This window comes from Lissotriton vulgaris, chromosome 2_1 (assembly GCF_964263255.1).
Source record: "Lissotriton vulgaris chromosome 2_1, aLisVul1.2, whole genome shotgun sequence".
Lineage (NCBI taxonomy): Eukaryota > Metazoa > Chordata > Amphibia > Caudata > Salamandridae > Lissotriton > Lissotriton vulgaris.
Window position 1 is genome coordinate 1295557024 of NC_141687.1, and position 23775 is coordinate 1295580798.

Here is a 23775-nt window from a genome sequence, read left to right on the forward strand (position 1 = left end):
CATAGTTGTTGCTTATTTATATAATGCATCTAACAACCATTGGCAGTTTTGGTTTGTAGATGTAGTGTTTCTTGGTGTATTTTATATCTGGATGCAATGACAGAAGCAGCAAAATACCAGTCGGGTGGCACGCTATGCTACGCACAGATTTATACCTTACTAGTTTTTAAGCCACGCCCTTAACTGTCACTCCCCTTTGAGACCCCCCCCCCCCACACACACACAGTATTTTAATTCCACTTAAAGCCCAGGGTGCAGATATCTTGTTTTGAGATGCAGCACTTGGCGGTGTGCTAGGTGAGGGCATCTGAGAGACAGACGTTCAGATGCCACCGTGATTTAAAAGCACCAAGATGAGAAGTGACTCATTCCAACACATCACAAGTACTTTAATTACCTGCCGAGATCTCTAATCTGGGAAATATCTGCTAATTCCATAAAGAGAAAGACTTGAGACAACTTAAATAAGGTTGGCAGAGTGTATTCACTTGCCGTCCGTACTCGTATAATTGGGGCACACAGAGTTGCAGGTAACTGCCCAAGATCACACATTGTCTGATGATATCAAATTGTCAACCAGCAGAGCAGCGGTGTCTGTATAGCTATTGAATGAACAGGGAGCTCATACTTTTGATGTGTAAAGTTGCCCTTTGCAGTGTGCTCTGGTAACAATATTGGGCACTGAGTCACTCCCGTACATACGTTTTTCATTCATTTTTGTATTGCATATTTAATGGAAACACACATACATACATAAATAGAACAATACAACGCAAAGCATAACATTTTAAAATCAAAACTGCTCAAAAGGCCCAGTATTCCAGCTGAACTTGCTGAGTTCAGGGCCATTTGGAAACAAAAGTATACGGATTTGTAAATAAAGGATCGGAAGACATCGAGCATCAATTGTTTTAGCCCCTCGTATGTAATTGTCAAAAAACAGAAACACGAGTAAATCCTATAAAATATTTTTCGAAGCGTAGTAGTTATGGACATTTCATATAGCATCAAATACAGCCCGTTAATCTCTTGCTGTCTACGTTAAACGTGTCTTTCAGCCCACTGTGCCGCTCGTCTTTACTTGTCATCAGAGTGCGTAGGTGCTGGAGGACGCACAGCACACGGTGCAGCCAAGCAGAATGCTCGAGCTCCAGGGCCTGCCTAACCTTCTATGCATCACGAGGCGGGTGCTTTTCATCTTTGATTGGCAGGATCTTCGAGGAACAGCCTCTATGGGTGCCGACTGAATGGATGCCTTTACCAGGCAGCCCAGAGGAAGCAGCATGTGTTAGTAAGAAATATTAAAGCTGCAATTAAGGCAAAACCACTTAACTAAACGGAGGTTAAATACCCTGTTAGTGCATTCCTTCATTTCTGTCAATTACTTAATAAAATATATACATATAGTGCTTGTTCCATTTTGTGTAGCTCCCTTTTTAGTTCGCTGTCTGGTTTGCTAAAGACATCTTGGGTATATTCGGAAAGCTTCCATGGAAATGCATTCCGCCCCTTGCTTGCCATTGGCTTTGAGGTTTGTAACTCACATTTGCTTGACTTCTATTTGCTGGCTTTACTATACACTATGCCACTGCACTCTATGACAATCTACTCCGCTGTTTGCAACTCTATGACACTACTCTACATAATTTCGTCTATGCCACTCCATGTTATTTTACTCAACTCCACTCCACTCTGCTCTACACACCTCCACTCTATGCCACTCTATGTCCTTCCACTCTCTGACATTCTAATTCTCCATGACATTCTACCTCAAGCCACTTCACTCTACGCCGCTCTATGCAACTCTACAACACTCTGGGACAATCTTTGCTACTCTAGGTCACATCACTCTACAACACTCTATACCACTCCACTCTATGCCCTATATTCCATGCCACTCTCCGACACAACAAGCCACTCTCCTTTATGCCACTAACTTTAGACATGCTGAACAGCAGCCACACGCTGGACAACATGTCTAAAATACATTGGCTATGCCAATATTTCTTGCATAGGTGAAATCTATTGGCGTTGTTAGTGCTTGTTTCTATCTAGAGGTTGCAACCGTCATTAAATAAATGAGAGTAAGGAAAAAACTTGCCTTCCAAATGACAATGTATAAGAATAACCTCTTTCTATGTTCATGTTGTTCAAAACAATCACTTCCCAAATTCAAAACAGGCATTAGCCAAGCCAATAGGTTTCTCTTTTGGGACCAATTGGCTTTGCCAATGCGTAACACCACCAGTAAAAGGTGCAGTCATTAAGGGAGGTAACAAATCCAGTCAAGGCGGTACCAAGGAGGGACTAACAAGCCTAATAATGAATTAGAACCCAGCATTACGAAGGACAACGACACAAGCCAATGACAAGTATGGGCGGAGAGTAGGAGGGGCTTCCAATGCATACCCCAATACAGCATGCCTCTCAGAGCGAGCGCGCATTCGTGCTGCCCTTGCTCAACCAAAAAAAGGAGTACAGGTGGGGAGCAATGGAGGATCGTGAGGGAGGAGCTGGGGAAAGGCAACATACAAGGGACAGGGCATCATGGGGGTAGAGGAAAAAGCACATGAAGGAGTGAATAGCATGGAGTGCTGGGGTATGGTGGAGATAGAGCGAGAGTGAGAGAGAGAAACTCAAGGGGTGGAGGTAAAGAGCAAAAAGGAGAAAGCAACAGGTGGCATGGGGAGGAAGAATTTAAGCGCGAGAAAGAGACAGACAGCGAGAGAACAACACACCAGGGAGAAGGCAGGGCGGAAGGAGACGCACACAAGAGAGAGCTGGAAAATGCATTTCGCTTTCATTTAATGCTTGGCTCAAAAGAAAAAAGAAGTGACCAAAAAATTAAGAGGAGAAGGACACATGCAAGCAAAATAGAAAAGGAGGTAGAGGGGCTATCCCCATGGTAGTGACAAACACAACAAAAGAAAGACAAGTTATTGAATAAAAAGTAAACAAATTAAAGTGAAAATAAAGCTAATCAATACTTGGGAACTGGTGGGCTGTAATCCCACTCCAAATCCACAAATTGCCTACACACAACCTGACACCTCGACTGCCAAGTTAGAAAGATCTCAGTCATGTTAGACTCCTTCACTACTGATACCACTTCCTCAACCCATAAGTAAGTCAAAGGGGTGAGCCATCACCATCACCATCACCGACACCCGCTCCCCTCTGCTGTAATCCAAAAACTTAAAGCTAACGCGTTCACTACATTCAGGTCCAATATCTGGTCTCCTTTCAGAAGGGACCCTAAACAGCTTCTGTTTGCTCTCTCAGAAGACATCTTATTTCACAACTGTGTGTTTTCCAAGGATGTTACAATAGTTTTTTCAGTTCCAATTTATTACTGTGGCACTACTTAATGCAAGACATAAGCATGGGGGTAGGTCGCCTTTTCCGAAAATTAGAAAATGAGTTAAGGGGACGTAGGGTCCTTTACTTTGTTTTGCCAAAGGAAACCTGGGGGACAGTTCACGTTTCACACACCATACTAAGGTCAACTGAAATTTCCATCATGGTTTGGAGCCATACGAATATGGAGGGCAATGGTCAGCAACACCGAGAACAGCTACAGCGGGGACTTGTTTCCAGAAGTGGACAGACTACAATAACATAGCAAGGAAAACACTGATGCATAGAATGGTGTATTAAGAAAAAAAGAACTGTTCTGAAAATAAGTTCATTAGCCAGCAAGAGCTGCCACTGAGACAGATCTCATAAAGGTGCCATAGTAGGGGATGCAACTCCCGATCCTTCTCTCATGAGGGACGGGAGTGTACAGGAAAATGTGATTAATGAGGACTTACAACAGGATGTCAACATAAACTTCTAGGCCCTGGTTAACTGTGTACCATATACTAGGGATTTGTAGGTAAGATCAGTTTAGCTATTAGTAGTATGGCAATGCAACCATGTCTAAAGGTGGAGCACAAGCACTTTACAACTGGTTAGCAGGAGTAAAGTGCAGATCATTCTAAAACTAGCAAAAATATAGGGTCCAGTGAAAGGCGAAAAATGTGGGGTGACCATGCAGAAAAGGTGGATTTCCTATAGTCGTCAAGTCTAAGGTACCACAAGTGTAATCAAACATCAAGCACTGGAAGTGCGTCAGGTAGACAGCAGCATGTCAAGAAGAGTGGAAAAGGGCTTTTCTCAATAGTATATCCGGTGGAGAGAGCAGCATCCGGGTAATCACCCAATTGTGAAACACCATAAGCATCAAAATTGATACACTTCAGAGCACATGGGGAAGCACCCCCGAAAAAAAAACATGCCACGGTTCAGAAGATGAATGAGCAATAAAGATGAGTGTTTACCCTGTCTTATTTTATCTGTATTTAACGACAGAGGTCAAATGTCAGGTTATGTCTTCTAACATAGTGCTCCTTTCTCTTATAACATGGAAACTGGGGTTTACTTTTCTTCCTCTGGCTGCAAATTGAGAGGCTTTTGTAAACTGAACACTGTGACAGTCGTTTGGGGGCTCAGGGAGTGTAAAATGATAGGCTATAGGATTTGATTTTTTACACACAATAACATTCAAATATCTGTAAATGAACAGTAGCAATATTTTAAAAAATAGCAGTTATTTAATTCTGTAGTGATATGGAAAGAAAGGTTAGACATTTTACTTGTTGATGAGCAAATGATAACTATTCCCTGAAAGCTGGTTTCCAGACATTAACGTTTGTGTGCTATTTAGGTTTATCAGTAAAACTGCAAGGTTCTGAAGATTTAGTAGCCATTTCAATGGAAAAGGTGTCTGTAAATGACAGCGTGCTACCACACCATGCTTAAGCAATACATTTGTGACAATGCAGCAATAGCTACACCCTTACCAATCTCCTGAGGCATGGGTGTGCCTCATTTGCGACACCTGTTCTTTGTGTGACGCTTGGATTTTTTCACAATTCCTACGACTTCAGTACCGTAACATTAATATCAGCAACCCCACTCTAAAATGTGTTCCAGAACGACTACTTCACAACATGCTTCCTTTATTGCTGTATGGTGGCTTCTTAACATTATAAGACTTGAAAAATGCTTTGTTTCCACAGTGGTGTATTGACATAGAAGTGAGTTGCTGGCCACGTGAGAGAGCCGTCATTGTTCAACCCCTGTTGGATGTTTTTTGCCAGGGGTTAGTTGCTCCCATCCCTCAGACTGAATGGTCACCAGTTGAAGCCTTCTGCGAGCTTTGGGAACATTTGGAATGGATTGAGCTATACACCCTTGGGTTTTATATGGGGTGGACCATTTCCAGACTGATGTACAGACTGTCAGTTCTGTATTGGGACCAAACACTGCATCGAGACAATGCAAGGTTTCCCCTTCTAACGTTCCTAGCCTTGGTTTAGTCGTCATCGATAAGTAGAGTGACTGTTGCAACCACTTGATGAATAGAGCATCCATGTATTATATGTGTTCTTGGAATAGTTCTCTGTGTCAGAAATCACATTACTTAGGTAGGTCTCCATACAGTAAGAAACGCAACACTAAAATGGTCTTCCTCGTGCTTTACTAAAAAGTCCTCCTCCATTTTAGAAGAAAGGTTCTCACAGGTAGTGGAGTTGGTATGGACATGCTGCTGGTCCTTCGCGTAAGGGAGAGGGGCATACAGAGGTCAAGATGCTTAGAAAGAACTGTGGTAAGGGCAGTGCGAGGCATGTTTGTTGGGGTGTGTGTACGACTCTGACGAGAAAAACTGCCATGGATGAATGAAGAATAATAGTACAGGAGAGAGATGTTCCCTGAATTTGGGGTGTTTCTTCTTAAAAAGTAGTATAACGCTATCAAAAACTGGAGAAATCCTCCCATCCTCAGTAGCAGCCTGGCCAGACTATTATTAACGCAAAAAAAGCTTAGTCAATGACGCAGATCTTTCCAAACGATTATTAGTAGATTTCTGAACTAACGTATTCAAAAAGATCCGTAAAATATTTTATAGGCAAAGCCAATAACACACAGCCCTTCTTTAAAAAAAAAAGAGAAGTGGCTATCTCTGAAGCGAGTTTCGCTCGCTACGCAGTTTTCCTCAAGACGGATAGAAAGGCAGAACCAGCCAAAACCATTAGACAGAACACATGGTCTGCCCCTTATTAGAGGCACCTGTACTGTTTAAATATTTTCCAGCGACTGACTGTACCCAGAGGGGTCTTTAATTTAATTAAAGGCATAAAAGGCTCCCGAAGAATCCGATGCGTTCATAAATCAATCTAACGTACTTAGATTATGGCAGCATAAAAGGCTATTCAGTTGGGACCGCGCAATCAGCTAACATGGCGCGCGTGAACAAAAGGGTGCAGGTGCGCGAGGCGCGGACTCCCGGAAGGAGCCGTGATAATCGGTGTCCAGCGCTTCAGTGCGCAGCGGGAAACCTGGCTCACCAAAGCCCCCGACCCGCCATAAGTGAACCCCCTGGCACGGAAGGCGATATCATACCAATTTACCCTTCATAACTCGGAACGTCTGAGTGCCGTGATTTATTTATACGTGTCACAGGGCAATGAATCAAAGAGGAGTTGATGACAAAGAATGGACATCACGGAAGACACAGCAAGCAGCACAAGTGTGCCTATTACAGTCTTTTTTCTAATTATGGCAGAAATTGCACCACAGCAGTAGTGTATGGGACAAATTAAGTGTACGGCCCAATTTTTAAATTTGGTAGTGCTCGGAGCGGGAAATTATATTTTGTAAACAATAATGGTTAATGTACACTCCTTAAATATGGCATGAAATGTTAGTCATACCAGACACATTCATAGAAACAAAATTGGACTCCATGGAAGTGTCAATTACAAAGTCTATGGGGCAAATATTAGCTATTGTGTGCGTACTGTTATATAGGATCAAGTTTGTTTTTGGCTATTTTGACTTTACATTTTCCTTCTTATGCTTAAATCGATAGACCCCCAGTAGTCCCTACTTTAGACCACTATATATGCAATAACCACGTTGTCTGCTCTAGACTTTTTTAATTCATTTCCTGACTCTGTCTATACACCCTCTGCCTGCAGGCTTCCCATGTAATCACTATCCTTTATTTCTACTCTTGCAGTACATAAAAATCTCCCAATCTTCAATGCATAAAGCCAGGTCAGACCTGGGAGACTAGAATGAACTGTACGCACCGCAGATATGACTTCAGGCTCTATACACGTTTAAAGGTGCTTAAGGCATGAGGCAAGGCGCACGCTGCATTCAACTCAGTGCAAATGGTGCAATACTTTACTATGAAGTATTGCTTTGCACTGAATTTCTGCTCAATGTACTGCAGAGAGAGTTTTCAAGCCTGTGAGAATCCCAGTTATCCATTTGCCAGATTTGCTTAAATGATGATGGACATGTGGGCACGCCACATCCGCTGTAGAAAGTTTCCAATCACCCTCACTCCTTCGTCAGGACTAGCTAAGGGTACTTACAGGTTATAAGAGGTGGTGGTAGGTTCTATTTTCATAAACAACTTGTGGTATTTTAACTTTTTTCTCTCAATGGCACTGTACTTAACAGTTAATATGTTTACTGTGTTAAATTGTATGTGTGTGTGTATATGTGTGTGTCTGTTTAGAAATGAAGGAAGAGCATGGTTACAAGGTTCCTGCGGCACAAGATCACTTCCCTCTGCTCCTTCACAGCCGTGCCCTTGCCCAATTGTTTATCAACTGTGGTTAAGTATGGAATTTTGACTGATGCAGGGAAAACCTATAAGCCCCCTCCCCACTCCTCTAACCACACCCTCAAAGTTTTCATTACTCTACTATGTTCAGTTCCTTACACCGGGAGGGAGAAATGGATAGTCCCATTTGATGCTTTCAGCATCATTAGAAATGAACCAATCCTCATGCCTGATTTGTCTGCGGGATACCTGAGTGTGGGAATGCCAACCATTTCCAATGGAATGTCTGACCACGTAATCCATCTCTGCAGGACATTTGAACAGAACTTCTGATTGTTTCAGATGACTATGAGTAGGTACATTCACTTGAATTCTGTATATAGGAGCAATACTACCCCCTAACGACCCTAAAAGTATGTCTGCAGTTTCTCTTAAACTTTACCAATTGTCAATCGACCATGTTTAAAAGGTTCCTTAGCAAACGCCTGTTTACTTCAGTGCAGAACACTTAACGCATGTCTAAAACCGGCTTGCCTTGCCAGAGGGCTACAAGGAGTTAAACACCTCCCAAAGTTTCAGAAATCCTCTAGTCTTGATTTCTGCATTCGACATAGGAAAACCTTTGGCAGGGCTCGACAAATCTTTTAAATCTTACTTGACCTGCAGGTCTAGTGACTAGAATTTTCTACTCGACCTAATATCAATGCACTTGACCCACAAAAAAGTACTTCCTCTTAGCAGTAATCCGGTACACTACTGTACATTAAACATAGTAGAGCGTGGCCCCTGATGAATACTCTTCGCAGTACTTGGGTTCACCCATGTACCTTAAACACACTACAGCACCCCCCGGCGGCTCAGCAACCTGTAATTCTGAGAAAATCATGCAATCTCCCAGTGCCCAAATGAGTGTGTCCTTGTGTAATGTAACTGGTGCTCGTGTAAAGCGCTCCAATACCTTTGTGTCAAGTAAACGCTATACAAATCTGCAACAAACAAAAAACACTCTTAGCAGTCCTCAGGTACACCGCTGTACCTTAAACATATTAGAGTACGGCCCCAGATAAACACTCTTCCCAGTAATCTTGTACACCGCTGTACCTTAAACATACTAGAACATGGCGTAGGAAAGGGCAGATAGCAGCATGGCTTGGAACAAAAGTAACTGTATGACTGGAACGTTTTTACGAGGTCTTGCATTTGTATTTCATGTCCCTGCTATCAGAACAGGCATGATGTGTAAGCACAACTAGGACCAGATAAACAATACTGCCCTGCTTGCTCGTGACATGATATCGTAATTTTCCATCAGTTCTTTATTATAAAATAAACTCTGCACTTGGTGTAAACGGGGTATTTAGGAATCGAGCAGAACTAAAGGATTTTCTGCTCCTTTGGAAGGCATTTTATGTGAATATTAGCAATGCTGCATAATTGAGCACTACAGCCGAATTCACGATTATTACCTCTCGGGCACCGTCCTGGTGCTTAACACTTAATTGGCATGGGGACATGTCTGTCAGGTGATGGTGAAGCAGCTTAGTGCGATTTCACACCATAGATTGTGATTACAACCTGCCACTACATCGGTTTCACTTCCTGGTGGACTTCACAGCCTGGCCTTTCAACTTAATGAAGTCGGCGCCAGCCAGTTTCACCTCGTGAACGGTCGTGCTTCATATTCAGTTAATTGCAGAGAATCACCCAGGGAAATAATAAAGATATGCGTTTAAAGTGGTTGGTTGTACAATTTGGACTGGACATATATTTTCGTTTTTGTCCACTTTTCTCCAGCCTCCTTATTATATTTGTACTACTTTTATCTTTGCCAACTCACCCATTCTCTCCTTCCTTACTATATATCGTATTATGCAGCTAAATATTTTTGTAATTAAGATAAAGGGAATCGTAGGGCGCCGTTTATCCTCTGCATCCCGAAGGTGCACCCCGATTGCACGCCTTGTAGAGATGAGTAATCCAACTTCTAAACTAAGAGAAAACACAAAATTCCCTGCGCTGACATCTGGCTCCTTGATGGGCATCGCAGGCAGCTAGTTGGCACCTCACGAGCTACCCTTGGACGAGACACGTGCAGTGAGTGCCCTCTGGCCGCCAGTGCCACCCTCTAAGTAATTTCATAACTGCTTTGCAGTTTCGTAATCTAAAACCTCACCTTTCTCATGTGCCTCATCTAGCTGTGTTTCTCTGAGCACTAGCAACCTAAAAGTCAGTTCGCAGTGGTAATATGATCGCACATGTTAATTATTATCACAACGTGACTGCCTAATTTCTAGTCAACATTTACGTTGCCGGTAAGTTTGGGTTTTTCCAAGATAGAAGACTTGAAATCTGAAACAACAACAAGGGTAACAATAGCCCCTGCTGTGCGTTAATCCCCTTCAAAGCCACCATCCCCAACAATTGGAGCAAGAGCCTCTGACCTGCGGCTGTGTCCCCATCCAAGCGCACCTACCACAGGGACCCCCGCAGAGAGATCGAGCCGTTCTCGGCAGGTGCAGGCTTACATCACGGGCAGAGCTCCACTCGCAGGGCTCCCAGGATCATGGTTTAACACCCAAAGTGCAGGAGGTGAACCTCTGCTCCGCTAGGGCGCCAGTGACGTTCATGGCCTGCCTCCGATCAAGTGAATTGGGTACAGGGGTTGGCGAAGGCAGTTTACACGCTTCTCCGGCAGTATTTCCTGCCGCGGCTTTCAGCCAATGAGAAGCGTGTAAACATGCTACTAAGCACTTGTGCGTAGATTAGCTACCATCTGATTGGCTGATTGCAACTAGGCCTCAGCAGAACGAGCCCGCGTTGCAATCAGCCAATCAACACCTTTGATTTTCCCGCATTTTGTCAGGCAGTTCCTGAACATTTCACCCAGCTGCCCTCTAGAGTCTTCTACCATCACTACACTTTAGCACAGTGACAGAGCTCACTCGCCAAGCCGGTCAAGTAGGCCTGAAGATTGTCTCGCCCTGAAAGAAATTGACTCGCATTTGCGAGCGGGCGAGTACATTTCTCGAGCCCTGCTTTGGGCACTACACAAAATCACCCAGCACTAAATAATACATAATTCTACTCCAGCCTTGCCAAGCACTATTAAATACTCCTTACCGCTGAACAGTGTGAAAAATAACGCAGCACAATATCAGAGATCACTTTGACTCCACTCGGAGAATCCCAGAACCGTTAATGGCACACAGTTCACCCTCGTCACCAGCAGTCTGGACTAAGGAAACGACCTCTACGCAGGAACATCGGCCAAACTCCTGAGACGGCTGCAGCCCATCCAGAACGCCTCCGCACGTCTGATCCTCAACACCCCCTGCCGCAGCCACATCCCACCTCACCTGAGAGACCTGCACTGGCTGCCCGTCGACAAGAGAATAACCTTCAAGCTCCTCATCCACGCACACAAAGCACTCCACAACACCGGACCAGCATACCACAACAGATTACTCAGCTTTCACACCCCCACACGCCAGCTCCGCTCCGCCAGCCTCGCCCTCGCCACAGTCCCCCCCATCCGAAGAACGACCACCGGTGGCACATCTTTCTCCCACCTCGCCGCCAAGACCTGGAACACCCTTCCCACCAGCCTACGGTAGACCGAAGACCTACTGGCCTTCAGAAGACTCCTCAAGACCTAGCTCTTCGATCAGTAGCAGCACCCCTCCCCCACAGCCTTGAGACCCTCACGGGTGTATAGTGCACTTTACAAGTGGCTTGATTGATTGATTGATTGAGTTCAGAAACCTTTATGAATAATGCAAATGTTGGCAAAACGTTACACAAATGGAAGTGTCAATCAAGTGGAGACTTCAGAGGCAGAGTTTCCTGCGCCTCACCTCTAGATTTGGACCTTACTTAAGAAATGTGAAAAAATGTCACATTACCTCCTTACTCTAAATCTGGGGCCAAGTTTCTTCATAGGTCGATTCATTGAGTAAATTCAGTCAACTACATCTGTCTTCAGCATATCAAAAGCAGCATTCATCCCCCAGTTTACCCCCACACAATGGTCTATCGTCTTTCCAACATACTGTGTCCAACATAGGCTGTCCCAACAGCATGAATTTTTCAGTCGCAGACATTGAGCCTCACTGATTAGATATACGTGTAAAAATATTGAGTTTCACCTGAATCTCATCGCGGTTACTGGAAGGTTGGCTAGTGCTTTTAGAACTCAACTGGTATGTTTTTGTTTTGCTGGCGTTTTGGTTACTAACTTCTCATTATTTTCTTACTGAAACTACTGCCATCCATCATTTAAATTTCTTAACCGTTTGAACAGTGCTGCTCATTCAATCTGACCCCTCCACCCCTTTATCACTTATAAAGGGAGTTTTTGCTCACTTTGCTACAAAATTGATATGTTCTGGAGACAGCTAAAAGCCAATTTTTTTTATTTTATGTTTCACTGTAGATGCTATCACAGGTTTCCTCTCAGACTGAAGAGTAAGAAAAAAGATCACACTTTGCTTTTCTGTTCAAGGTGACATTGCACATAATCAAGGCCCACTTTAACAACAAATGTATATTCCTGCAAAAAACAGGCATATGTCTGCTATTATATGGATTCAAATTCATTGATGGCAGCCAGGACAAAGAAGCGTAAAGGATGCCAAGCCAAGTGTTTAACTCAGCAATCATTTTAATCCATATGTATTCATTTATCAATTTAGCACCTACAACAAAACTTTACAGATACTAAAATTAAGGGATTGCGTATACTTATTGCTTGGTAACAAAAATCCAGGTTTGTGGTTGGTGTGGACAGTGGGAAAATAAAGGTTACTCTGATGAAGATGTGAGAGACTTGGTCTGGGCGAGTGGGCAGAAGTAAAGGAAGGTAATAGCATGAAGCTGCTCAATGAGGAAGCAATTCTTAAATTGATAGAAAGATGGGGAAAATGTATCTGAATCATAGCAAAGGCACAGGGAGATTTGATACTATTAAGAATCCTTGGGGGAGTGGGGGGGGGGGGGTGGAACTTGTGTAGGCGGCAGTCGGGTGCATACAGGCTGACTGACTGAGCAAGATAAGAGAAAGGAGGAACTGAGTGAAATACTAGCCTAAAGAACATCTAACCCAACGTGAGAACATACACACTCTCTGCATGAAGCGTTAGATCTATAAGAGAAGCCTGAGTTGAGAACTCAAGCATATTAAGGACTTCTAAAGTGGAGAGCGATCTCTGTCTGGGAGTTTGCAAGTGTTCAGGACCCTGAGTCCAGAAGTTTGCCTCTCACTAGTTGTTACGTAAACATAATACCTTGCACTGGAGTAGGTCAGGTCTCTGTGACAAGGTAACCATGGCAGAATCTTTGTCACAACTAACCAAAGCAATGTTGTTTCCAAGACAACCTTTTCCAAGGCCATCATTTCTTGCCTGGTTTTAGAACCCTCCAAACAATGTTCTAAACCTATAATTTGCAACAACCTTACTTGTTTTGCTATTCATATTTCAGCAGGCGGCTTCTCACGGGCTAGGTGCACACAAAAGAGCCGTCCTATGAGAGGACAGTACCGTACTGTGTCTCTTAAATGGATACATGCTGAATCTCACCATTGTCCCTTCACTCTGGACTCGTGGAACTTCCCGCTGCGCTCCAGCCACTGCCAGCTTCTCCCTGCAAGCACAGAAGAAAAGGAATACATGTCAATTTTCACCTTCATACTGAGGAAAACATTTTGTACTTTCAGAGCAAAATTCTTGCACATCGCTTTGGAAACGCGTTCAGCACTTTCCCCATCTCTCACTGTCGAAATATCTCCCAATTCTCATTTCCACAGCTGACACATGGTTACAAGCATAGTGTTAAGAGGCTTTTAGAAATCAGCCCAAAATAGCAGAATTAAAAGAAGCACACTAGCATGGTTTAACTTAAAAAATTAAGTTTCACTTCAAAGCATACATGTTTTAATGCATTCTGAACATATGCTGTCAATGCACCAATATGCTGTTTTCAGGGTAGAAGACCTAAAAAAAGAAGTGGAGGGACGCAGACGTCACGAAAGGAAGTGACGTCACGAAAGGTGGCTTGCACTCAGTTACAGTTTACAGTTATCGAGTTCCCGGTAAAATAAGTGGGGGGACGCCGTCCGCCCGCGTGGTACCCCGACTCGAGCCCTGGCTGTTTTGCTGTAAGTACACCTCTTCCAGAGCATTCTATCAATTTTGAATGATAATACAACAAAATATCTAAAGGCTGCTCTTACAGCTAGATATTACTCGCAAGAAACCTCCGTTTACAAGTTTAGTTTACATATTGATATTATTACAATGCATCATATAGAATGAACAAACGCGAACAGCACTGGAGTTATTAAACACGTTATTAATAGATCAGTACATGCATTAAACAAGCTATGGCAACATTACAAGTTTGGCTTTTGTACAGTAAAACGATTTTCTGAGTACACACAAAGACACATGTAAGTAGAAAGGAATACATGGGGGGAAGAAAGGGATGAGGACAGATATCGGGGTGAGACATAGTGAATTTGTCAAAACCTGTTCCAATTTTATATTTTAGATAGGCTGATGTTGAGGGACTCTCCATGCGGCACTTTAAAATTGGGGTGTGTGAAAATTTGCATAATTTGCTTTTGTGTACTTACGCAGAATTTCAGCAACATTATAAACAATTATGCAACACCTGAATCTGTGATTCCACATTTTATTGTATTGTGAAATGCATCCGCTGGTCATTTTTTTGCACAAGGATGCATTTAAACAAAGCACCGCAAGCAACAGCCGATCATGTTCTGCTCGCATGTAGCAGTAAATCTTTAACTTGAATGGCGCGTAATTTGGTGAAGTGGGGTAATCGCGTAATTTCAGGAATTTCGTGTAAAATGAAATTCCCAAAAATGATTGCATTACCTCAGCATAATTTAAATTTCACACAGCCCTAGTTAAACTATAAGTAAGATAAGTCTGTGGGTGAATGTATTTATGTGTTAGCTGAAAGTGGGTGATTTCAATCTTTATGAATTTCAAATCTATGTGCAATTTGTAGGCTATCGGTTCCATCACTATTGAGATTAGTGGGCTAGTGTCCCTCACTAGACAGATCTGTGTTTAGGTAACAGGTAGATAGGGTCTTAGAAGAGGTCAGTGGGTTACTATAGCTGCTACCGACATCTGTTTTCAAATGTCACACATTTCAGGTCTATAATCAGCAGCGGCGGCTCCTCCGCTAAGGCAGAGGAGTGTCCCCCACTGCTCTGCGACCAGTTTAGAAAGGAAAAAGAAATTATAATAACGCAATGTTATCATTTTATTTGTCCATTCCTGCTTAAGTGCAGGGCGCGGCAGGGCTGGGTTGGCCAGATCATGGACCAGGGGAAGGAGTGGTAAGCACACTCTAAATACGCATGATAGGTGGAGAACATGCACAACCTCACAGTCCCTCTTTGAGCGCCAAACCACGGTGCTCAGTCCAATCACAACGCTGCTGTAAGGCAGGGTCGTGATTGGCTTGGGGAATCTGGGAGCCTGTATGCTTCCTGGTTCCTGCTCCTGGAGTCGACAGAGGAGCCAAAGAGGACTGAGACGCAGCAGCCGACCTGCAGGTAAGTGGTTAAAAAAAAATGTATTCCCCGCCCGCCACCCTCGTTAAGTAGCGGCCGCCCGTTAAGTAGTGGACGCCACTGATAAGCAGTGAGAAGGAGGATGGAGTAATAGGAACTGTACATGAGGGAGTAGAGAGGTTTAAAGGTGTAACAACATGTGACCTGGAGGTAAGGGCAATCATGTGGTCAATTATGCTGTGGGGTTGTTTATTTATGTGGCAAGAGAAAGAAAATCCTGCACCATTATGAAGCACATTCTAGGGCAGAATTATTGAGCATTTTAACATATAATGATGCAAAAAGAATCCCAGTGGTATACAAAACACAAAAGATTTCTTAAGAACCAAAGGTGGACCTATTCACCTGATTCAACTGAAAATGTTTTTCCCCAATAAATGTAGATTTTCGAGTTCAGAAGGGCAGGAATGCTTGTTTGCTAGAACCGTCCTTTCTCTCTACATAGTAAGATAGTTTACATTTAACATCCAAAGATGCCTTCAGCAGAAACAAACTTGCATGCTTAAACTTTCTGTATAAAGAGTGTGTCTCTTTTATTCTGTATATCCCATTTAGGTTTTACTACTGGTTTTCAGTTTTAGTTTTGTTTGGTGCCAGCAACGTCAGCCTCGAGAAGCTCATAATTCCACCCTAAAGCAGCCTTCAGAACTCTATTGTACATTACATATGTGTAACATAAGTGTTTGGCTGAAACGCACTGTAAGATTCAAGATATTACGCCTAGAAAACAGAAAAAAACGTATTTTACTGAACCTTGATTGCCTTCATCGAGGGGCTGTGGTGTAATATAAATTAGCATAAACAACAAAACAAAACATATTTACATGCAATGTATGTAGTGAGGAAGGGGGTTTGAGGGGGTTTTACATCTACATGACAAAAAGGAATCATAATTTCCACCCTGATTGAATGACATTTAAATATGAAAGGATGTGGTTATGCTGTAGATAATTGCCCTTTCACAGCCCATCAACTGGCGGCATTTAAGCTGTCAGGGCAAAGGTTTCACCTCATTAGTATCAGTTTAACACTCGAATATAGGAACTAATAACTGTTGGGTAACCAGTTGACTTTTTCAAAATGTCTGCTGCTGCTTGCCTTGCTTGACTAACTTTTGATCTGTTAAAGACCGAATTTATTTTTTGTTGAAATATACAAATTATGCATCAGGTGGTCAAATATGTGACAAATCACAATTATGCAAAAAAAAAAAAATCCATAGCCACACAAGTATATAATCATGTGTCATCTGTGTTGCTATTCCCAGGGGTGAATGCATGTGGGTTCAAAGTCCGGCAACCCAGGAATGCGGTATCATTGTGTATTTATTGATAGAATGGTAAATGGGAGGCTCCAATGCAGCAAGGCTACAGTTTCAGAATTCCAAAAACAGACAGCACAGGAAACACCACCACCATTCAAACTCGTTACCCACACTTTCAAGGCACTACATACTAATGGGCAAGCATACCTCAACAATCGCATTTGCTTTCACAAACCATTCAGGCACTTCCGATCGTCGGGACTGCTACTTGCACAAATCCCGTGCATATGGAAAAACAGATCCAGCAGTCGAGCTTTCTCTATATCACTCCTAACGCGTGGAATGACCTGCTGCTACACATAAGAACCTCCTCCTCACATCTTGAATTCCACAACAAGCTGAAGACCTGGCTTTTCAAGTAGTCCCCCTGGGGCCTAGGTGTGGCCAGACTCACACCTGCTCAGCGCCAGGACACTCTGCCAGGTGACAGTGCGCTTTATAAATCTGCATACCATGACAATTAAACCACTAATAAAGAGATGTAGTCTACAGGTTAACGTGTCAATTAACAAGGAGAACTGCAATCCTAGCTACCACAAAAAAAAGGTGTGATCCTGTGCAAGGACTTTTATCCTCCTGTCTTTTGGCCCCAGTCTGTCAAAATGGATTGCAGCTACAAAACTAGGGGGGTACATCAGCCATATTCTCAAGCTAATAATCCTGACAGTTAAAAATATATATACATAAATACTTAGATTGAAAGAGTAGTGTTAACAAAGCATGAAGGTGAAATGGGTTGTAGAATTGCAAGCGATTGAATTCAGACATCACCAAAAGCTCCCAAATTTTAATTACCTTTCTTTTTTTTTTTTTTTATTTCAAATCTTTTTTATTGAGCAAAATCAGAAATGATAACGGCCATAAGGCATCAATAGAGTTACATTCGTATCGGAGTGACGCCGTGGTCAAGCATGGATCAGTGCATATAAAACAAAACATACATACATACAGTAACGGAAAATAAAGCATAATGAAAACGAGAGGGTAACAGCAGACCGGATCTGTAAATGAGACGAGATGAATGAGTTGAATGAATAAATAAATGGATAAACAAATAAATAAATGAACAAGGTAAACAATAAAATATGCCATCATTGCAATCTTTACAGTTGTGCACAGTTCCGTAGAGCTCTCCATCCAATTCTAGTCAGATAATACCAGGTATACTTTGTCATCCCTGCACATTGTGTCTAAATCTGGTAAGCCCATATGGGCGGATATAACCAGTACAATTCGTGCATCGGGCACCCCCACATTTACTAAGTGTTGATCTCATTGGTGGTGTATCATGGTGGTTTAATTACCTTTCTAATGAATAATCCCTGCCAGTGGAAATGGTAATTTTACATTCACATTCCTTAAACCATGGCGGCAGTAGCAGCCCGTGGTGGGAGTGCTGCCGGGTGCTGATGTGGGGCCGGGGAGGGGCACAGTGGGGGGGCAGTAAACTCTGGAATACGGCCGCACAGAGGCAAGTACACAAACAAATTTAAAAAAAAGAATTTTGTTGCGCGCGCTGCATCACATTTGGCAATGCAGCGCGCGCAATGAAATGTTTTATTTATTGGTTTGTGCACTTACCTCTGTGCGGCCATATTCCGAAGTTTACTACCCCCCACCCTGCCCCACCCCTGCCCCACGTCAGCGCCTGGCAGCACTCCCACCACAGGCTACTACTGAATGGTGGTCTGTCAAAGGTGCACTTTGTACCAATACTTTTTTAATTTGAGAAAAACAGTTCCCCTACTTTTTGTGAAAAGACAACTGTCCAGGGACAATTAATTCTGATAGTGGAAATGCTTCAGCTGAAGTGGAAGAAAGTAGTCTCCTGTGCTGTGAAACTGAGGGAGGGCAGATAGCTAAACATGCCTTCCTGCCATGGTGCCTGCTTACTGAAAGAAACTGTGTGCAACTGGTCAATATGCAAATGTAAAGGGTGCTTGGAAGCTGGAATTGTCTTTTATTGATGCAATCACTTCAATCTTCCTAATGACACACTTGTTCTTTTTGAGAGGTATTCAAAGGGAGCTACCAGCTAAGATGTGAAGTGTGTGATTTTAAAGGACAATTATAACAATACATTGCACTGCGCACAGTCTAGGCATTACTCAAATCTATATTTTGGAACACTTTCTCTTAAACCTTTTTACACATATTGTAGCAGCATATCTCATACTGTGTGCAATGCAAGTTTAAAATAACGTCTTATATGTTCACAGTGCTTTCTGTCACAGACTGGGACCTTGTAGCACTTAACATACACCAGTTACTATTCTGCACTGCACCAACAAGAATTCAATTCTGTGGCTCTCTGCTGCAGTGCATTAACTAATAGAGGTTTCATAATGTACGATAGTGCATTTCCCAATGATTAACATAACTTACATTTAATTTTCATTTAAGCTGTGTGTTATTTTATGTGTAGTTACCTGAAGGTGAAAGACCGAAAAAAGTTACAGAATATTTTATGTTTTTGTCGCACATTTGACCACGCCCCCAAGATCACTCACCTCGCGCCCCATTGCCTGCAGCATCACAGTTCCCAAACTTTTTTTACTGCATTTCAACCACTGTCAATTCTGAATGACTTTCAGCATGTTTAAAGAGAGAAAGGCAACTTTGTAAAACTTATGTATGGGCAACAAAAACATAACTGTAATTGTAATTGTAATTGTAAATAAATTTGCTAAGCGCGGTTGCTGCCCACAGGCGTCCAAGCGCTGAGTTGTAACAGAGATGTGACAGAGCAGAGGAGTTAGAACTCGGAAGATTTAGCAAACAGTAATGTTTTCAACTTTTTTCGGAACGAGAGCAGATTTGGGTTGGACCGAAGTGGAAGGGGGAGAGCATTCCAAAGCTTAGCGGTGTTCAGGGAAAACATCCTACCCCCGGTCCTGGCTCTCTTTACTCTAGGAACAACTGCCAAGAAAGCCTCCGTGGAGCGGAGGTTCCTGTTTGGGTGGTAGGGGATGACAAGGTTGTCATTGATTGCTGGGCCTGTCTTCCAGAAGGCCCGATGTGCAATGCATAGCGCCTTAAAAGCCACTCTCTGCCTCACTGGCAGCCAATGCAGACTTTTTAGTCTAGGTCTGGCTGACTGGGTTTGCGGAATCTGTAGCAGGGTACGTGCTGCGCAGTTTTGTACCACCTGCAGCTTCCGGAGAGTCATCTCAGGGGCCCCTACATATAGGGCATTGTTTGAGTCTAGGCGGGACTGGATGAGGCCTTGTACTGCCACCTGTTTGGCTTCGAGGGGTAAAAGCGGAAGGACCTTCCTCAAGGTTCTAAGTAGGCCAAAGCATGTGGCAGACAACTTGGTGGCCTGGGTGGAGAAGGAGAGCTTTTTGTCCAGCCACACTCCTAGGCTCTTTACATTTTCCTTAGGGGTGGGGGGAGCCCAAACCGGGGGGCCATAAGGAAGTGAAAGGCACTGGCGAGGCTGGACCTAGAAGCATGAGCTCTGTTTTTTCTCCGTTTAATTTGAGGGAGGAGTTGGTCATCCACTCCTTGACGTCCTCTAAGCATTTCAGCAGACCTACCGGGGATTGCCTGTTGTTCTCTTGGGCCAATGAAACCACTAGCTCAGTGTCGTCGGCGTGCGACACGATTTTGATGCCGTACGGTTCGACGACCCCAGCCAGCGGTCTCATATATACATTAAATAGCGCAGGGCTCAGGGAAGAGCCCTGCGGTACTCTGCAGCTGAGTGGTTTGCTGGATGACACTGTGTCACCGCCGAAGATCTGAAAAGATCTATCGGACAGGAAGGAGTCGAACCACCTTAATGCGTCGCCGGATACTCCGATGTCATAGAGACGGTTCAGCAAGGTGGCATAGCTGACCGTATGGAAGACAGCACTTAGATCAAGGAGGATCACTGCCACTGATCCTCCCTGATCTAGTACCCTTCGAGATTCTTCGGTGACCGCTAGCAAGGCGGTTTCAGTACCGTGCTTCGGTCTGAAGCCTGTCTGGGACGTATGTAATAGAGAGTAGTTCTCAAGGAACTGGACCAGCTGAGCGTTTATATATTTCTCCAGCACCTTGCTTGCCCATGGGAGGAGTGAGATGGGGCGGTAACTGAAATGATCGTCGGGGTCCAGGTTGGGTTTTTTCAACAGCGCCCACACCATGGCTTGCTTCCAAGCGGTGGGGACTGTGCATGCGGAAATGGAGGAGTTTAGAAGCTCCAAGATTGCAGGCAGGGTGGCTTGGCTTGGTTTTGATCGGGGGGGGGGGGAGCAGTGTTGACACTAGTGCATTGCTTAATTATGTGAAAAATTTCCTTGGGCTTGGATTTGGCTTCCAAAATTTTGTCCGAATAATAGGTTGCCTGGGCCGCCCTGACCCCTTCTCTGTAGGCTTTGATCGCCTCTTTGTAGTATGCCTTTTTTTCCGGTTGGAAGTCTAATCGCCAGGCTCTCTCTCGTTGCCTACAAAGGCCTTTTAGCTCTCTTAGAGAGTCTGAGAACCAGGGTGCTGATTTCTGCATTCTCTTTGAGGAGGATCTGCGAAGGAGGAGGATCGTGTCTAGAGAGTTCGTGATCCAGCCTACATAGTTTTCGTTTGCCACATTGGGGTCTAGGCAGGGGGGTGGACGGGTGGAGTCCAGGTTGTGTGTCCAGGATTCCAAGGGAAGTTTTGTCCAGTTCCTCCTAGTTGTGACTTGGGGGGGGTAACTGGAGGGTTTTGTGAGTAACCCAGGTGAACGGAACCAAAAAGTGGTCCGACGAGGGAAGGGGAGTGGGTTGTTCAACAGTCAGATCAGTGCAATTGCTAAAAATTGGGTCGAGTAAGTTACCCTTTTCATGAGTCGGGGCTGTAACCAGCTGGGACAGTTGAAGAGCTCCTAGGTCATCTATTAGTTCCTTAGCGATGTGGTCTGAAGGGGAATTAAAATGGAAATTGAGGTCCCCTAAGACCGTATGGTTGGCAGAGGACAGAATTCTTTTTGCTATAATCTCTGGGAGAGACCTATGGAACAGTTTTGCTAGCTCAGGGGGGCGGTATATCAAAGTGCCGGAGAATGAGCTGTTAGCATTAAACTCTATGCTAAATTCTACACTCTCGCACTCAGGGATAGTTTCCACTGTAGTTCGGCAACGATACTGGTCCTTTAGTATGATTGCCAGACCTCCGCCTCTCCCTTCCGGCCTGTCCAATCTAAAGATTTGGTAACCAGCGGGCAGGGCTGAGACTATATCTGGCTCGGATTGAGCTGTGAGCCAAGTCTCTGTCAAGAAGATAGCATCTGGCTTGTGCTCCTCGAGCAGCAAGGCAATTTGTGTGCTATGCTTCGGCAGTGATCGGCAATTTAGCGCATACATACGGTATTTCCGTGACGAGGCCGACGGGGGGGGTGTTGCGAAAGGAGTGTTTGCAGTCAGGGCAACGGGGGGGGAGCTCTGTTGGTGCATAGATGTGAGTGCACTGGACAGCAGCTATGCTTCCTATGTTGTATATGGCTGCAGAGCTGTATGTCCTGCCCTGAATTGTGTGGGAACCAGGGTTTATGGCCCCTGGTCCCGTCTGGGCGCAGACGGGCTTGCCTTTGGCGCGCCTTCGGCGCACCGCCGGCGCGCCCGCTGAGCCCGTCCGCTGCGCCTCCGAAACCAGCACATCCTTATATGGCGGTATAAGGGGTGTGTGGCCTGTTTCAATGGGCGTGGCCCTGGGGTCCCGGCGATTCGCCTGCGACCCGCTGCAGCGCCTGACTCGGCTGCGCGGGGAGGGAGTCATGTGGGGAGCCAAGAGGTAGACTATGGTTGTTAAAATACACAGTATCACAATAGCAATTTTTAAAAGTAATCTTTAAAAAAGTCCTGCTCTCGGCTTTCCGCCTCAAGAGCTCTGCTTACAACAAGCGCAGGCGAGGAAGGCGCGCTTTTGTAGTGAAGGGGGCGTGGCCTGTTTCAATGAAACTGAGTTTAGGAACTAGGGGAGAGTAGTTAAAAATAGCATTCCACTTACCAAATAATCCATTAAAACAGTGTAGACCCTTTTGTCAGATGATTAAATTCCAGTGCTTCTATGCAGTGCTATAGAATTTCAAAATGGCAGACAGATTCGCATAGCTAGCGTCTTCTCCGTCTCTCTGCACAATTCATTTTAAAAAATGGCCCAAGGGGATGGGGATCCCAGGGCCCAATTTGTTTTGGCACACAGGCTTTGGTAACTGGCGACAGCAAACAAATCAAAGTGCATATGCATATATATGGTTTTTAGTGCATGTAAATAAACATAATGCTGCCAGCAGGTGTCACACATCAAAATAAAAATAGTGGTCATCTTGGGTACAGCTTATAATAAGTGAAAAACTTGATTGTGATGGCATATTTCATCACACGTAAACGCACACAAGCAAAAATGAATTGAAAACATGAATCCAAGATAAGGCCGTAGAGGCCATGATGTTGTCACCTCGAATGCGTAAATCTGCTGCAAACATATCTGACGTTATCTTGAAAGGAAGTCCGACACACAGTGCCTCTGGCCTATTCTCCTGACCATTACTCTTAGAAAGTACTTACATTGATGACATGTTCATATTAGTCTCTCAAACCCTCACGTCATCTCAGTTTCTTGAAGGTGACTTTGACACAATACTGGATTATGAGGCAACACTACCGGCCATGTAGAGATCTGTCGTTTTACTAGCCCTGCTTTTTGTGTGGATCAAAAAGAGGCAGCATGGTTAGTGCTGTTAGCAGAAAAGTGAAGAGGAGCTAAAAGCTGCCCTCATCATGCGGGCCTACTTCATACCTTTGAAACGTGTCATCAGAGAGTCAAGCTGGAGTGGAACAGTTAACAAAGGTAAAACTGAAAACCATGTAGATTTGTCAAGATCATGCCAGTGGCGGCTCCTTCGCTAAGGCAGAGGAGCGTCGTCTTACTGATTTTTCGGAGTGAAAAAAAAAAACCTGATAATAACTTTACGTTATTATCATTTTATTAATTTTTGCAGTGGTGTCTTTGCGGGGCGAGCGGGGCTGCTCTGCTCTCATAGCAGGCGGATGAGTGGTGAGCACTACGTAAGTGCGCATGAATGTTCTCTACCAAGGCTGCATTACAGTGTTGTGTTAGGCTGTGGAGAGCCTGGGAGCCCTGGTGTTTCCTGCTTCCTGTTTGCTTATGGTAGTGACGTCTGGATCTTTCCTTTTCAAGCCGGACATCATAACCATAATTAGGGAGATACATACCCCATTCACTCATCATACAATT

The 23775-nt window shown here is 44.1% G+C and overlaps 1 protein-coding gene across 2 annotated transcripts in view; it reads right to left on the reverse strand.

The window, feature by feature from the left end:
- Window positions 1-23775, reverse strand: part of NCKAP5 (NCK associated protein 5) — a 749742-nt gene that overhangs the window by 627952 nt on the left and 98015 nt on the right. Inside the window, exon 2 of one of the 2 annotated variants that reach the window (XM_086957062.1) lies at window positions 13201-13264. In XM_086957062.1, the coding sequence (XP_086813188.1) occupies window positions 13201-13203 (3 nt within the window). In that variant the 5' untranslated portion in view covers window positions 13204-13264. Of the gene's footprint in view, window positions 1-13079; window positions 13265-23775 lie in introns of both variants that reach the window. The other variant, XM_086957063.1, reaches the window with a different exon arrangement.